At 40.0% G+C, this 18,235-nt stretch overlaps 1 protein-coding gene across 3 annotated transcripts in view; it reads left to right on the forward strand.

Moving 5' to 3' along the window:
• Positions 1-698, forward strand: part of ABH1 (ARM repeat superfamily protein) — a 61,208-nt gene extending 60,510 nt beyond the window's left edge. For all 3 annotated transcript variants that reach the window (XM_086813126.1, XM_086813128.1, XM_086813127.1), the window contains exon 20: positions 61-698. In XM_086813126.1, the coding sequence (XP_086669252.1) occupies positions 61-159 (99 nt within the window). In that variant the 3' untranslated portion in view covers positions 160-698. The remainder of the gene's footprint in view (positions 1-60) is intronic.
• Positions 699-18,235: the final 17,537 nt, after the last annotated feature.

The following is an 18,235-nucleotide window of genomic DNA, read 5'->3' on the forward strand; positions in this document are numbered from 1 at the left end:
TCTGTTTAGTTCGTAGCTCTCTTGAGAATCTGTTTATTCAGCAAGTTCTTTTTCCTGCAGATATGGGAGCACATTGATAAACTGGATGCAGATGTATTCACTGGATATGTGCATCCTCTTGTTTTGAAGACAGTAAACTCTTGCATGAGGCGCATGTAGTTGGCTTCTTGAATACAAGCGGCAGGGAGTCAGCTTGTTGAACGAACAGCATTGTTATAAGATGAGGGCACCCACAGTACTGTATACGACATGCATTAGAGAGATCTACTATCAATGCAGCGCTTCAAAATATCTGGAAGAACCTGCACATAAATTGCAGCTATGAGAGGGGGAATGCAGCTTGTCATGTTGGCTCAATTTTGATGATGGTAAGGACACATTTGTGAAGGTATAACTATGTTTGTTCACATGGGCACTGGCCCGAGTGGTTAGTATCATACCCTGTTGCCATCAAGGGTAGGTGGGTTTTAACTTGTAAAATAGGTCACAAGAAACAGTCTGAAGAGAAACATAATTATGCATGGCCAAGTACTGCTAACACATGTCTGACCCAGCCAACTAGGCTGTAGCTTACGTGCAAGCATTCGACACATTTCTTGGTGCCTATACGTCGTGCTTGCAGTCATAGGAGTTACCTCTCTTGTCATGCCATTTTTTGAGCTTTTTTACTCCCAATGTGCAGCTTGAGTTTCCAGGTCCCTCTGTGATGAATGTTTTGTTTATCCAGTGTTGGTCTTTAATTTCACACGTTGCACAAGTGAATGTGGCGTTGCTTGCCAGTCAACTATGTTAACCCCATGTGGCATATTCCATGGCATCTTTTTGAAAGTTCATTTTTTCCCTTCAGAAAAGAGACTTATATTAAGGAATATTGAATCATGCAGAGGGAGATCTCAACCATTCGGGGGCACTATACTGCCATAAACGCCCCGTAGGAGTGGATGAGAAGAAAAAACCCTGGTCCACACTCTCATGCATATGCTACGTGTTGTTTGCCCAGCCCTTTATATGGGCCTAGGTGGTCAAAGAGTATGCCCTGGTATCGGATGTGCCATCAAAGCCCTAACCATTTGGGAATCACCCTCCGCAACTGTCTAATGCGTATACGGTCATAACACTAGCAAGAAGCGACATCTACGTGATGGCAGGCAACACCTGGTTTATCACCAAGGCTCTAGACGCTAGATTGAGCTTCTTGGAGCTCCAATGAGGGAGCTTTTTCTTTTTGTTCATGAGCACATGGGCAAACTGCTGGGCAGGTGTACTGTCTACCCCAACTTGGCTCCAATATATCTAGCAGTGTGTCCTCTCTCAATCCATGCGAAGCCAATGCCCCAATCAATCCTCTCAACTCAAATTTTGACATACTCATGCTCGACAAAACTCTTCCGAGGCAGTGCAAAATTAGCGCAGACACGGGTAAGATGTGCCAAGAAACATTGTTATATTAGCAACCAACTTGAGTCCATAAGCCTTGTTGTGCATAGAGGTAAGATAGGGGGGCTAAGGGGCAGCCTTGTCGTACTGAGCGAGAGATCTAGAAGCATTGAAGTGAACTTCCCCATAAAGGCAAGGGACACCTTTGATCGAATCTTGAGAAAATCCCATGTGCACGAGAGGTTTCAATCCACTCTATCATAGGCTTTCTCAAAATCAAGTAGCAAGATTGCCAAGGGTTGATTACTTACCTTGGTCCCTTCTACCACCTCCAAATAGGAAAAGATGATATGAATGTTTTTTCTTTGGAGAATCCATTTTGTGTGCCATGAATGAATATTTGTACTGCTAATTGCAATCTCATGCTCATCACTGCCTTAAGAATTTTGTATGCAATCCCAAGCAATGTGGTAGGCATCCACTTGGCAATGTTAGTCTTATCACCACCCTTGGGATGTTAAGTAAAGGAGTTAAGAGTCCGTGTTCCACATGTCCTATGATGCTTCAGTGATCTCATCTTGAAGTCATTCCAAAAACTCGTAAAAAATGTGGGAGAGGCTATCATCCCTAGGACATTTACCATGTGGTAATGCATGAATCACATGTCTAAGCTTATTTGAAAAGGCATCACGTAACGACATGCCATTTGAAGTCAACCTAGGTAGGGACTCCCAAACCTTTTGTTGTGCCCTATCCCTTTGAGGGGAGTGAGTCTTTGTAGATAACAAGCGGTAGTAAAATCTTGACCATGTCATGCACTGGGTGGTGCACTTCCTGCGAGTCTTGCAATTGTCTTAATGCATAACAAAGAAATGCATGTCACATCCAGCTCCCATCTGAATCCAGAATGACTCTTGTGCATGAGAACAAAATTTGCCACATTGCTCAAAAGAGGTATGCGACTCAGCCCTAATAGTGCATAATGCATTTGAGATCTTGGGCGTGAGGGTGCTTCACAAGTTTCCTTTGCAAAGCGCACAATCTATGCAGGATTGCTCTTTGTCCAAGATCTCTTGCCTACTGGCTAGAGCCACACTTTGATAAAAATCACTGACACTCTTTTAGGCAAGATAGACTTTTTAGCTAGAGTTCGAAGCAAAGATGGACCATATCCCAAGCTCTCCAAACATCCATCACTTGTCGAGATAATTATGCATGTGACTTTGGTATGCATACTCGGGGATGAAAGTTCTAGATCCCTTGTTCTCTAATGCACAAAACTATAGACAATGGCTTCAAGTACGTTGGAAAATGAAGATAGTGCCACCTCTATCAAGTGCTCAATCATCCACATAATAGTAGTCCAAGCGGGCATAATTGCAACGTTCACCACTTTGGATTACTCTAAGAAAAGGAGCGAACCTAGCTTCGTATTGAAGTTGTCCTCTAGTCAACAATCCTTGCCATGAAAGGAAAAGATAAATCTCTCCTAGGATGTTCTCTCAAGCAAGTGAAGTCCCTTCTTATTTGCGGGTTGCTCAACCATGTTGGGGTGTGTCTATGGAGCGAGCACGAGTGGGCCAAAAGATGTATGGATATGTACAAATGTAGTAATTAATCATATAGGAATGCTAAACTACTTATATTTACTAACATCAAATAACAAGTTGATCATGAATTGACAAGCAATTTATAAATAATACAATGTAAAAAATATATTAGTGGTAATACTGAGACAAGAACAAGTAACATTATAGTGTATTTCTATCATCACAAAATAGTGCTATACTAAGGTATTCTTGATCTACCAAAAAGGAGTACAACATAAAAGGAGGCAAAGGAACTCTGCCTAATGTGAAGTGGAAGGGTAGCTCCTTGCAGCTTTTGTGAGCATGTCTTTCAAAACGTGTTGAGCAATTTTTGCTTGATGGATGTGCATATTGTTATTCACATCTTGCCCCAAGTACCATTGTTGTAGGCAACCTCTTGAGACTAGAGTTGAGAGCTCCTTCTTCTCCATGCAACCATGCCAAAAGCAAACTCCGGTTCCTATATCAAGACCCAAGCTCTTTTAATAGCATAGTGTCCTTCACATGTGCTCGGACACTCTTATTAGTGTCCGATCACCCTAGAGTCTATAACTGGCCTCTTGGCTCCCTTGAATTCTGCTCGTGCCTTGCCTTAACGGCTGAGCTCTCTACGCTTCCGTTCTGTTGTCATCATGACATTACTTCCACCATAAGAAGAGTTTTCGTCCTTGAAAATGAAATTCAGAAACCTCTTTCTGTGTGTGCTCATCTTTTCCGAGGTAGAACCTTCTTTTGGTCTATCCTTCCATTTGATTAAACACTCCTGTCATACAGAGTGTCGAGTTCTTTTTTCTTGAAAATCGAAGACTTTTTTTGGTTCATGTGGTAAGGATGGGGTTTCGATAAGTTTTACTAGAATATCTTGACTGACGAGATTATCTTCATCACCCAACTTCTTTTTCAGTCTACTGACATGAAAAATTGGATGAGCTTTAGAGCTTTTTGGTAAATCTAACGTATAAGAAATATTACCTACTTTTTTAAGTATCGTAAATGGACCACAATACCTTGGAGATAGCTTTGGACTTCTCCCTGTTTTCAAAGATTCGGAATGTGCGGAAACCTTTAAAAACACTTTATCACCTTCCTCAAAGATAATTTGCCTATGATCTTTGTCGGCCTAATGTTTAGCACGGTCCTGTGTTCTGCTAACATTGTCTTTTGCGATTTTCATCATCTCTTGAAGTTCTTAAAGAAAATCTTTAACCTTTTGTATCTTTTCTTTCTCGAGTCCAATAGCCATTGGAGCCCGTGGTTGAAAACCTTACATCAACATAAATGGACTAAATCCCGTGATTGAATGTTTGGCGCTATTATAAGCAAATTCCAATATGGGCAAATATTCTTCCCAACAAGTTTACTTTTTTCTTACATATGCTTGGAGCATGTCTTTCAAGACTTGGTTGACTCTCTCCATTTGACCATCACTTTGAGGATGATTAGCCATACTCTTACTTAGCATGGTGTCCAATCTCTTGAACACAACACGCCAAAAGTGAATGTTAAACTTTGTATCTCTATCACTAACTATATCGGTTGGTAAGTCATAGTCGATTGATATTTTCAATGAGTAGCCTTGCTAACTCATGCGTAGTGACTGTCATTTTTGTCGAAATAAACTGACACATTTTAGTCAACCTATCTACAACCATCCAAACTAAATCGTAGCCTCTGTTCGTTTTAGGTAATCCAACTAAAAAGTCCATTGAGATACTCTCCCACTTGCCATTGGGGATCTCTTGTGGACTTAGTAAACCACCTATCTGCTTTATTGACTTGGTACTTTTAGCAATTTAAGACTATCATGACATTCATATAAAATTTGGCGCCTAATGTCCGAGTCCGAAGGTATACATACTCTACCTTTGTAAAGTAGGTAATCATTATCGATGGAAAAATTTCTTCCAACATTTTTTTTTGATTACTTGTGACATGTCTCCTTGAGACATCTCTTAAGACTTACCGCTAGTGGAAGTGTCTGTCTTGTGAATGGGGCTATTTTATTTATAGTCAAGGGATCCCTCATCTCTATGTTAGTCCACACGTGGGCATAATGCAGATCATCAACACGCTTCTCCTTAAGTGATTCCAAAAAATTACTCTTAATTTGAGTAAAACTTAACTCGTTAACCATGGACATGCGACTCAATGAATCAACTATCACATTTAAACGTCGTTTTCTATATCTCTCAGTTGAAAGTCAAACTCTTAGAGCAACTCTGCCCATCAAGATTTGCATCCTGTCAACTCTTTTGACTAGATAGCCATTTGATACTCTCATGATCAAAGACTATCTCAAATCTGGCACCATATAAATAATGCCTCCACTTCTTTAAGGCATGAATTATAGCATATAACTCCCTTTCATAAGATGAATAATTTTGTTGAGCTCTGTCCAACTTTTTACTTTCAAATGTAATAGGTTTCTCCCCTTGTAAGAGGACTTCTCTTACTACATCATTACTAGCATCCGTCTCTACCACAAAGGGTTGATTACTAGCATCCGTCTCTACCACAAAGGATCGACAACTTGGAGTATGGGAGCTGTAGCTGTAGCTACCTTAAGTTTTTCAAAACTTCTTTGCTGCTGAGAGTCCCCCCCAAACGAAGGTCTTTTCTTTTCCTTTAAGCTGATCCATCATCGCAACAACTATGTTAGCATAATCTCGAACATATTTTCTATAGAATTCAGACAAACCAAGAGAAATTTGTAATTCTTCAAAGGTTGTGGGCTGTGGCCATTTCAATATGGCTTTAACTTTCGTTGGATCCATACGAATGCTACCTTTCGAGATTATGTGGCCTAGGTATTGAATTTCTTTTATGAAGAATTCACATTTACTCTCTTTGGCATAAAGTGAATGCTTCCTAAGTAACTCAAATACTTGTAAAAAGTGTTCGAGATGTTCTTTCTTGGTACGACTATAGATCAAGATATCATGTAGGAAAACACTATCCATGAGTGTCATGAATGTGGCCGGAACATTAGTCAAACTGAAGGGCATAGCTAAAAAACTCATAGTGACCAAACTTAGTTCGAAAAGCAGTCTTTTGGACATTCGCTTCTCGAATTCTCACTTGATGATATCCGGATCGTAAATCAATTTTCGTAAAGTACGTTGTCCCTTGGAGTTGATCAAACAACTCATCTATTCATATAGCAAAGGGTACTTCTTCGTAATCAAGATTTGATTCAAACCACAGTAGTCTATACATAGTCACATAGACCCATCTTTTTTCTTCACCAACAGAATTGGTGAAGCCCAAGGCGAAGCGCTTGGTCGAATGAATCCACTTTTAAGTTATTCCTTTAACTGTCGTTCTACTTCTTGTTCTTCCTTAAAACTAAGTTGATATGGAGGCTTACATACTGGATTTGAGCCACGTATTACTTCAATCGGATGCTCAACATTGCGGACAGGAGGTAACCTTCCAGTAATTCATTTGGAAAAAAATCTTTAAATTATTGTAAACAATTGCTTTAAGGATTCATGAATTTTTATTATTAACATGCTTTGATTGAAAAGAAGTCATGTAAACACTCTGCTCACTCAAACCACTTGTGTTTTCACATGCGGAAAAAGAAATGACATCACCAAGACTCATGTAAATTGCTTCTTCTTCTAAAGTTTTTGACTGATTTTGTTTAACTTGATTCTTATAGTTCGAGTCTAATCCGCGAATGAATCCATAAATTTTTTGAAAATCATCCATACTTTCAACTTGAGAATGATTTCTCGATAATTGGAGATATACTGAGACAATGTGAGATTTCTCATCTCATAATTGTCGCATGCTTCCCAATTACGATTCATCTCATTCTTTGGAAGAAATTCTTTCATGAATGCACTTTCAAATTCAGCTCATGTAGTAGGCCGATTTCTAGACTCTAAGGTCATCCGCCACCACGTGCATGCTTTAACTCCTAGAGTTAAGCTCGCTTCAAGCGTGCGTATCTCCTTTGGAGTGTGACGCAATCGATGCAAATCCTACCACTTTAATGACCGCATCCTTATTACGTTCTTTCTCCTCCCCATTAAAGGTTGGAGGTTTCAAATCTTTTAGAATAGTAGCATATTTAGAGTGAGATGTACCAACATTCATGTTGCGCCCTTGGGCGGGAGCCATTGGCATTGCTCCCACTGAAGCACTTACAGTGGTAGAAGCTTGCATATTATCTAGTTGGAGGTTGGAGGTTTCAAATCTTTTAGTAGCAGCATATCTAGAGTGAGATGTACCAACATTCATGTTGCGCCCTTGGGCGGGAGCCATTGGCATTGCTCCCACTGAAGCACTTACAGTGGGAGAAGCTTGCATATTATCCTTTAACTCCTAAAAAGAAAGAGGAGTATCTTATCATACTTGGCCTCAATGTCCAAAGTACAGGACTCTAAAGCCTTAAATTGTTAAGTGCTACCAAATTATCATCTGATCGTCGTCAGTCATTGCGCGACATCAGGATTGGCCACACTGCCTTCTTCGTGTCCGACAATCGACTAGGATCTCCACTTACGGATTCACTAGGGTTATTAGATCCCATTTGGACTCATATATGGGATGGAAAAGAATAAACATAAGCACCAACCTCAAGTCGCTCTAGAAAAGTAACCGGATTGCTAGCTCGAAGTGAAATCACCGGTGCGGTATAAAAAGCTTAGAGTTGTCATAGCGAAAACACCTCCCGAGCTTTGTAAAAACAACCCGAAATTGCTCTTAGGTTGTCATGGTAAAACACCTCCAATCTCTGTGGGAACACATTTTTGAACACACCGTGGGAACAACCTACAACCTCTTATCTCCAAAGGTTTAAGACCTTTGAAATAAAATCCTTTGTGGATTAAAAAAAAAGAATTTTTTGCTCTTCTGCAACGCGGCGGCTCCAAGCGGGCGGCTGAAGACTGTTGGTGAGGGACGGAGATGACTGGGTTGTCCGGTTGGTCTTCAAGCCATAGGATTGTTGCGATGCCAACATATGACTGGCTTGGTGGCTGGCTACGCTGGTCGGTGTTTGGTATGTAGGCTAGCCAATTAAATTTGGCTATGCTTAGCGGTTGCGCCACACAATGCATGTAGGAGTTAATGCTGTGAGAGTCGATGTTGTGGGAGTCGACGTTGTTTCCTCCCCTCTTACACATAGGCAAAGCGTGTCGGCTTCACTCCTCCTTTACACGTAGAAGGTGCGCCTTCACATTGGTTGCTGACCAAAGGCGGCGGGCGGTTTGAACAGCACTCAATGCTGTGTTGTTCGCTGGCTGTGGGAATCAACACGCTCAATGATTTGCAGCTTTTAGCGCTTGAGGATCCAAGCTCTGATACCAATGTTGAGGCACCCTCAGGTAGGCAACCTCCTCTTGAGACTAGGGCTGAGTGCTCCTTCTTCTCCACCCAACCATGCCAAAAGGAAATCCCGGTTCCTATATCAAGACCCATGCCTTTCACACGTACAGGGACACTCTTATTTGTGCCCGGTCACCCTAGAGTTTGTAACCAGCCTCTTGGCTCACCTGAACCCTGCCCCTACCTTGCCCGGATGATCGAGCTCTCTAGGCTTCCATTCCGTTGTCATGACACTCATCAAAAACAAAATATATATGCTTGCAAGCAAGATATGTCTTCTTGTTATTTATCCTTTCCATAAATGGACCACATGAATATGAGGGTTGCTTTTGTATTATCACTTCAAATGGTGAAATTCCCTTTTCATATCAGCATCCTTTGTTTTCAAATAGAACATTTTTCAGACACCAGTCTTGTATATAACTCCGCCAAAACAATCTCTACTTTCATGTCCAATTCTTGCTGAATCTGTTCAAATGCAACTTTAGATATACTTCTTCTGTAAACTTATGGTTTTTTTTCTCAAAGTCAATGTCAGCGTGTGAAGTTGTGGATGTTGGGAGATCCTCAAGTGAAATACTAATATCAAAACCTGCACGAATAAGCTTTTGTGTTTCCTCAATTTTCAAGGAGGTGCCCTTTGCAATGGGCTATACATCAGGAAAACTAGGGGGTGGATGTAAAACTAGTGTTTGAACCTTCCATGTATGTCTCACATCAATATTTAAGAAATAACACATCTCTTGTTTTGTCCATTGTGAAAATTGACAGTCACTTGAAAAACAAGGAGCGATATCCCCACCTCACAACTTCATATCACATTTACGATCCTTTGCCCAATGATGGCACTTTACCCTGCTTGTCTTTGGAACTTTCCTAATAGCCCACTTTGTATTATGATTTTCTTTTTCCATTTTTACTAGTAGTTGTTTGTCTGTATCATGCTTAGCTCATTACAATCCCCGGTTTGATCAGAACCCGTGGCATCTTGAAGGAATACTCTAAAAACCAGCAAAATTACATTGACATTACACAAGTGGACACATGATTTACATTGGCATTTTGAATTGGAAGTGCTAGAGAATAAGAAAGAGGAGCCATATCACGCTGCTTGAATTCTCCGCTTACGAGCGCCACCCCCCCAAACGGCAAGTGTTTCGATGTGGTTGAGTGGCCTTTTTTACGCTCCCTAGTTCAAATAGGAGTGCTTTTCATGTGGGAGATGGTCTATGTAAGCTTTTCCGCATACGCTACTCTCTCTTGATTTACACCCTCAAGCTCCTTGATTTTTTGCTTGAGCCTGAAAAGTAGGCCTATGTGTACACTAGAAAGGTTAACTTGGAGCGTATTCAACTATGATGACAAGTAGAAGACTCTACTAGCGTCAGTTGTTGCTAATCTCTTGCAGTAGCCGAACATCCCATTCTCACCATCTCCCACATACTGAATAAATGATGGCAAGTCTTTGAAAGTGGGTGCTACATTCCTCTCTTGTTCTGTGAGATGAACCTTGCCCGAAGTTGCATACTCTTCCAACACCCGCACATGCAAATCCATGCAATGCCATGCTTAGAGGAAGTTGATAGTGGAAAACAAGAGGGAGGCACTAAGCTCATAGTAGAGAGAGAGAGAGAGAGAGAGAGAGAGAGAGAGAGAGAGAGGGATATGAGTTGACATTAGAGGGAGTGAGTGCATGCCATAACCTTCCAAGGAGTTGAGATTAGAGAGAGGGAGGATGCAGGACCATAGGGGAGAGAGAGTGTTTGCAGGCCATTAGCTCACATTAGAGAGAGAAAGGGAGAGTTGAGAGTAGATGGAGTGAGGCTATGCAAGCCAAGCTCACAATGGAGAGATATTCTAAGGAGTTGAGATTAGAGAGAGAGAGGATGCAGTCATAGGAGAGAGAGAGAGAGAGAGAGAGAGAGAGAGAGAGAGAGAGAGTTTGCAAGTCATTAGCTCATAGTAGAGAGATAAAGAGAGAGTTGAGAGTAGATAAGAGGATTGCAAAGAGAGGGATAGAGTGAGGCTATGCAGGCCAAGCTCATAATAGAGAGAGAGAGAGAGAGAGAGAGAGAGAGAGGGATAGAGTGAGGCTATGCAGGCCAAGCTCATAATAGAGAGAGAGAGAGAGAGAGAGAGAGAGAGAGAGAGAGAGAGAGAGTTGGTTCAATTTTGGGGGAAAAAAGAGGTGGAAAAATGATTTTTTGACATATATATGGGTTTGGGATAACTTTTAAAAATGAGAAAAAAATCACTAATTTTGGCCCCCTCTTAGTTGCGAGATTGATGATGTGGAAAGTGACAAGAGATCTTGACACTTTCCACATTGATTGGGTTGATTTGGTGGGGAAGTGGAGGCATTAAATGAAGGAGAAAAATGTGGAGGCATTCAATTATGAGATAGAGTGGGTTTTAGGGAGAAATCAAGGTTAAAAATTGAATGTTTTACATATATATGGGTCTCGGGTCAGTTTCAAAGTATAAAACTTGTAAAATGGAAAAAAAAAAATTGTCCATTTTGCCCCCTCCCCTAGTTACGAGCTTTCTAGAAAGAGAAGAACAACATTAGACCCTATTTTTTTAAGGGGAGTTATGGGCTAAAAATCTCAAATTATAGGCTCCAAGGAGGCCTCTTGATTGACCTTGTCTCCTTAAAAGAAAGCAAATTAGCCTTAATCCCTAAAAATTAGGAATCCTTACAAGGCCCGAAAGATATCCAAAGGTCTCCTAATGATGGATCGGAGATCTTGGAGGGCACCGGCGGTCAGAGATGTTGAAGGCATTGGCGGTGATGGCGGTCGAGGTAGTCGGAGCTGATAGTGGGAGGCTCTTGGTGTAGTGTGGGGAGGACGTGGCTTCTTGTCCACATAGATGTTAAATAAAATTGGTTACCAAGCTACACTATAGTACATGCATGAGTGTGTCAAGCCCTTCATGGTGAATATTAATCCAAGTGAGATTGATTTGGTGAAGCTCTACATGGTGAAGATTCATCCATGTGAGATTGATTGGGTGCCTTGCAACCTCCTAGATTAAAAAAGAGACCTGTAGTACATGGTGAAGCTACCTTGTAGTGCATGCATGAGTACATCAAGCCCTACATGGTGAAGAATCATCCATGTGAGATTGATTGGGTGCCTTGCAACCTCCTAGATTAAAAAAGAGACCTGTAGTACATGGTGAAGCTACCTTGTAGTGCATGCATGAGTACATCAAGCCCTACATGGTGAAGAATCATCCAAGTGAGATTGATTGGGTGAAGCCCTACATGGTGAAGCTACAATGTAGTACATGCATGAGTACATCAAGCCCTACATGGTGAAGCTACAATGTAGTACAATGTAGTACATGCATGAGTACATCAAGCCTTACACAGTGAAGCTACACTGTAGTACATGCATAAGTACATCAAGCCCTACATGGTGAAGATTCATCCAAGTGAGATTGATTGGGTGCCTTGCAATCTCCTAGAATAAAAAGGAGACTTTTTGCTCATTAAAAATTGTATATACAATCACCAACCTATGGTCACAAGGTAACTATGTATTATTTGTGCAAAAAATAAGTTTTTTAAAAACTATGGATTTTTAGTTTGTACATGTTTTTTATCTTTTATGCATAATTATATTAATTATTAGAATTATTTTTCACCCAAAAAAGTGTGTGGAAATTTATAGAGTCCATTATAAAAAGGTACCCAACCCTACTGCATATCTCACATCATTGAAAGCTCTCCTCTTGTATAAAATTGCACCTAGCCATTCCCCCACTCCTCACTTTGTATTTGAAAGTTATCCTCTGTCTTCTTATCAACTTTCCCCTTTCTTTTTGCAATCTTTTCCCTTCTCACTATGGATCTCACACCTTGTGGATGATTTCTTGAATTCCTGACAAGGACAAAAGTCAAAGACAAGTAACATAACGTATTTTATCTTACCTATGATGTTACATAAAATTAATTACCATGCTACATTATAGTACTTGGATAAGTACATCATATCCTATACATTATACTACATGAAGTACAATGAAGAGTCCTCCAAGTGAGATTACCTGAGTGCCTTATTACCTTCTTTTATACAGCAACTCCAATGATCAACCCTTTATAATAAGACTTGAGATTTTAAGAAGCAATTCCCAACAATAGCCATTTTCAGGAGATCACACAAGAGAAGTCTTCTACCCTTGGCAATGACAAAATAGGTATTAAGTTCTTGTCATGTGTTTCCACTTTCATTCTCCTTCTCAACGAGATTGCAGAGGATGATGAGTTGGACACCTCAATCTTGGCCTTTATAACTCTGTCTCCAGAGAGGGCCTGTAGAGCTGGCTCTTAAGCCTCACAAGCGCTCCCCTTTCTTAAGGAGAAAGAGACCAACCCTTGATAGTGTCGATTTGGTCACTTTCCCTCTGATCTTAAAAGAGAAATTCATACCATAGAAGCCTTGTGAGAACTTGCATCCCAACATGCCTCTCAAGAACTAACGAAGGGTTGAAACCTTGTGCAAGGATGAAGAAGAAGACGCTCCACATGGAAGACTTTTCTAGGTTCAATTGTAGAAGCTAAGACCAGGCCTCTGATTATAGATGGAGAGGAGCATTTGTTCCTTCATGATGTAGAGAAATTGTCTAAAGTGAGGGAAGATTAAGTTTTTTTTACAATTTCCACCACTATGAATTTTCAAATGACAATATGGGTGTCAACTATTTGTCCATGCAACTCCTATCATTAAACATTCTTGATGCCTGAAGTAGTGGCTTTTTTGTCCAAGGGGAGATGAAAGTGAGCAAGCATGCCATGGTGGTGGTGAAGGAGTCATGTCTAGTGCAAGAATACCTTGTGCAAATGATGCCATTGACTAGAGGCCCAAGTGGCAACCTTTTTAGCTTGTGAGTGCATTAGGTGCTTGTTTCTTTAGGTGAAAATTTCAAACTTTGTGTGATGCACTAAGTGTGTGGAAGATGAGAAAATTGTCTTTCGTGGCTTATGTGCTTGCTTTATCATTCTATCACACACATCCCATCCTCTTATCAAATAATCAATCATTGGTACTATACTAAGCACATACAAACTCCATTTAAAGCTGTGTGAGACCCTTGTTTTTTCACATCAAAATTTCACAAGTTTCTCATATACAGTGTTCACGAAAAACGGAGGTTTAGTGTTGAGTGAATGGCAAAATTTGGAAATTGACTTTGAAAAATAAAAATAGAAGGTTTTCATGGATTACGAGTTTTGGCGCATAAAATTTGGTGACTTGAAAGAAGAAAATTAAGCATTTTTTAGATCTGGTATTGAAAGGGTTTTGGAATTTTATATATAATATTTACAATTTTTAATACTAATATATATATATATATATATATATATATATATATATATAAAATGAGGTATTACTCTAATTTTTTAGCTTTTTTAAAATAATTTTATCGAATTGATGATGGGATTAAAGAGTAAATACGGTGGTGGGCCAAAAAATCACGTAAATTTAGAAAAATTGAGATTACCATTTATTTCACAACTCACGGTAATCGAACAGCAGTCGGTTGCATTATAAAAGGCTTTAATCAAGCTTAGAAGGTGGTGACTAGTATTAAGGGATCACGATTTAGGCCTTCTCAGTTGTGCGACGGACCAAGGTTTCAGTTTCCCGTTGCTGCAACAACCCGCAACAAAAACCATCAACAGCGGCTTTAATCAAGCTTAGAAGGTGGTGACTCGTATTAAGGGATCACGATTTAGGCCTTCTCAGCTGTGTGACGGACCAAGGTTTCACTTTGTGACGGACCAAGGTTTCACTTTGCCGTTGCTGCAACAACCCGCAACAAAACCATCAACAGCAGGATTCGGTAAGCACTAGAGCCACTCTTTTTTGTTGTTTCACTGTGAGCAATCCTGGCTGCCATGGCCCAAAGGCACTGTTTGATCCTCAGCCACCCTAGTTGCGCCCACCCTGCCCAGCATTGAAATCCTTATTGTGGGTGCTGGCTTGTCAAGCATTTGCTTGGCTATCAAGCTCTTAGAAGCAGGTCAGAAATCGTTTCTGCTAGTAGAGAAATCGGAGGACATTGGGGGCACATGGAGCATCAACCTCTATCCGGGCTATTGTTGTGACATTCCCTCACATCTCTACCCCTTCTCCTTCGATCAGAACCAGTTTTGATGAAGGCACTGGTGATTTGCTTTGGATAGTTGTGCACTACGCCAGAGAGAAACAGCATGCGCACATGCGTCTGTGAGAAAACATCTACGTGGAGCATCAACCTCTATCCGGGCTGTTGTTGTGACATTACCTCACATCTCTACTCCTTCTCCTTCGATCAGAAGCAGTTTTGATGAAGGCGCTGGTGATTTGCTATGGATAGCTGTGTACAAAGCGAGCGAGCGAGAGAGAGAGAGAGAGAGAGAGAGAGAGAGAGAGAGAGCGCGTGCACACGTGTGAGAATATCTGCGTGTGTGCGTGCGTGACAGAAAGAACGAAAGAGAGAGAGAGAGAGAGAGAGAGAGAGAGAGAGAGAGAGAGAGAGATCGACAACATATAATTGTTGAATCTTGTTGCAGCTATGGCATTGAAAGCCAGAAATCGTTCGTGCATCCGCTTCTCCTGATGTTCATCATGGCGATTGTCTACTTTGCGTCGGCATGGTAATCGAATGGCAATATCTATGCATCCGGGCCATTTTATTTCTGGTTATATTATGTTCTGTTCTCTGGTTTGTATGGAGCAGCCCCTCACCGAGCGTCTCTCTTTTTTGTTGTTTCACTATGAGCAATGGAGTTTTGACGAAGCCCTCACCGACCAATATGAGATACCAAAGACGTATGGCCATCTCATTTTATTGCAGTTGTAATTTGAGTTGTGGTTGGCTTCTGTGAGTCTTATTAACTAGAGTTCTGGTTGCTTTTCTTGTTGGACGCAAGTAATGCAATGTTGCTACCATTGTAGAGGGGGCTCTTTTTGTTACCTTTTGATGCTCCAACATGCAAGAGCATACACAATCAACAACCACAATCATCCAAAACTAAGACATGGTTTGAGTTGCAAGAGCATACACAATCAACAACCACAATCATCCAAAACTAAGACACCAAATTTTGGTAATCACATTAAAATGCATTGCATTTGAGGGGACAACCATTAGTGGGTGCAATGTTGCTACCGTTGTAGAGGGGGCTCTTTTTGTTATCTTTTGATGCTCCAACATGGTTTGAGTTGCAAGAGCATACACAATCAACAACCACAATTAGCCAAAATGGGTAATCACCATTGGTTAATCACATTAGAATGCAGTGTTACATCAAAATCCCCCTTGTCATTCATCTAGTAGTAAGCTCAATGAGTGGTTTCTTCATCTGCTTGTGTGCTACTCATGTTGGCAGAAGACATTTTTTGACCTTTTTTGCAAGGATTGTTGTCTCAAGAATAGTCTTTTTACGCGTATATGTGTAGGAATTGAGCTTGACCTCTAGACTTGCCTTGTACCTGGCTGTAGATGAGAACCATGTCCATGTGGTGATGGCTTCAGTGGTGCATGTAGCATGGGCACTTTTGGGCTCTTAAAACATTGCCCAATTGGTTAAAGGTTTGTTTGGTAATAGGAGTTACTCGTTTGGTGTTTTTTAAATTATTTTACATGATGTTTAGTGGAGTAGCATTGAATTTCTTTAAACACATGAAAATGTGAGGCATGCACATATTCACGTTCATGTGGGCATGAAGGTGTGGTGAATGATTAGATGGCTCTTTGTTATCCCTTTCGGATTTCTCTAAGGTTTGTAGTCCCACACCATGTGAAAGAAGCGTAGGTGATGTGCTACAGGTGCTTCTAATGTTGATGAAGATGCAATAGATGGTGACTCATTAGATGCAGCCACCATGTGAAAAGAAGCGTAGGTAATGTGCTGTAGGTGCCTCTAATGTTGATGAAGATTCATTAGATGCAGAAGTGGTTGAGATGATTAGTGAGACAGAAGTATGGAGGAGAAAAATAGCAAGGAGAAGCTGGCTTGATGCTTGGGCAATCATATTTGAATGGGCATGTTTTGATAGGAAACAAGGAATAATCTTTTGCACTATTTGTTAATAGCCAAAAAATTACAAGAGGATTAGTAAATATTCAACTTAGTGCAATTAAGCAGCATGCTCAGTCAAAAGGGCATAAGTTTACCTTCTACTCCTCCCAAGGCCATGGACAAAGAGCGTTACAAGAAGGCAACAAGAAAATGTAGATACAAGTGTCTTGAATGTGTTCAGAGCTGCTTATTTTCTTGCAAAGTATGACATGGCATATTTAAAATTTTCTCCCTTGTTAGATCTATTGTGATGTTGTGGGACGGAACATGTGCTTGCACATCTTTATAACAATGATAATGTTGTAGCTTTGTTTATTGCAGTCATAACTAATTGTATTAGCCAGGAGATGTTGAATAAATAGAAGCAATCTCCTTTTCTTGGAATTTATGTGGACGAGTCAACTAATGTATCTGTAGTGGAACACATTATATATGGGAGCTACATATGGATGCATGAGCCACATGTTTCATTCTTGGGCTTAGTGGAGGTGCAAGATAAGTCAACAAAGGTTTTGCATGCAATTCTTAATGACTTCTTAAAATGGCACGAGATTGAGTCAAATGGTGAGTTTTGATCAGATGAGAAAGATCTTGCTACACTCTTGAAGTCAAGTTTTAGTTCAAATGGTGTTTGTTATGGTTGGTAAAGAGAAGGGTCTTGCTACACTCTTAAAGAAGTCAAGTCCATTTATGACTTCTATTCATTGTGTTGCACATTGGATCCATGTATGTGTATCAGATGCATTGAAGCGAAGTGACTATGCTTGAAAGATCAACTCAATTTGAAATGAAGTTGGGACACTATTGAAGAAGAGCTCAACATGAATGGTCAAATTGAGTAAGTTGGAGGATGAAATTGATTATCCTACATTGCAGATAAAAAAAATTCACAAGTTTCGATGGTTAAGTAGACACAAGGCGATTTTGTGTATTTTTTTAGAGCATATCTCACATTTAAGCTATGTATTTTAAAATGACTGCGGATGTAACAACTGTTCCAAGCTTGGTAAATGCAACCATGGTTGAAATACAATTGGAGTTTATCATGGATCGTCTTATAGATGTGAATCCATGGCAATATGATAGCAAGGGTTTTCTTGCATATTGTCATTGAATTTCAAAAGGAGATTATTATCATGGAGCTAAAATACAAATTTGTGTTGTGGGATTTGATTTGATTTTCCAACTAAGTCGAGATCCTACAAGATTTTGTTGGTATATTACATGCTATATCACCTTAACAACCAAATGTCACACAACTATGTATATTGATGTCATTTAATGTATTCCAAGATGCTTTATCTCTATTTGGCATTTATGAGCTCATCTCCAATTCAAGAAGCTTAAGGTGTACAAAAATGCATCCTTCTGAGTTTTTTTAGTAGGCTTAGATTCTTGCCACAATGAAGCTATTTAGAGGATGGGCAATGTCTTAATCTTAAAAACACCTATCTACAAATACAAAGTAATTTTTTGAGTTCATCTTCATGAGCCCCTTCTTATTATTGATCTTTTTTAAGGGTGGTTGCAAGATCACAGTTCTGTTGGCTGGAACATCAGATGTAAAGTTGGGAATATAATTGCATAATTTGATTAAACATTGGATAATCAAAAGTCCTCATTTCCTTAGGTACAAAGTCAATATATATAGCTTGTCCCAAATTTGGAATGATTCCATAAAATGCTAATATCTTTTACATATAAACTCATACGAGATTCCCACTTTGGACCTTAGATCTTCACATAATATAGAGCTTAACTTGTCTTTTTTGGAGAAAAGTTTAAGCTATTTGTCTATTTTCTTTAAATATTTCAAGGTCTTTAAAGTGTTACAATATATGTCACTTTTTGTACCCAC

Source organism: Cibotium barometz, chromosome 19, assembly GCF_041138505.1.
Source record: "Cibotium barometz isolate CiBa-2024 chromosome 19, ASM4113850v1, whole genome shotgun sequence".
Classification (NCBI taxonomy): Eukaryota; Viridiplantae; Streptophyta; class Polypodiopsida; order Cyatheales; family Cibotiaceae; genus Cibotium; species Cibotium barometz.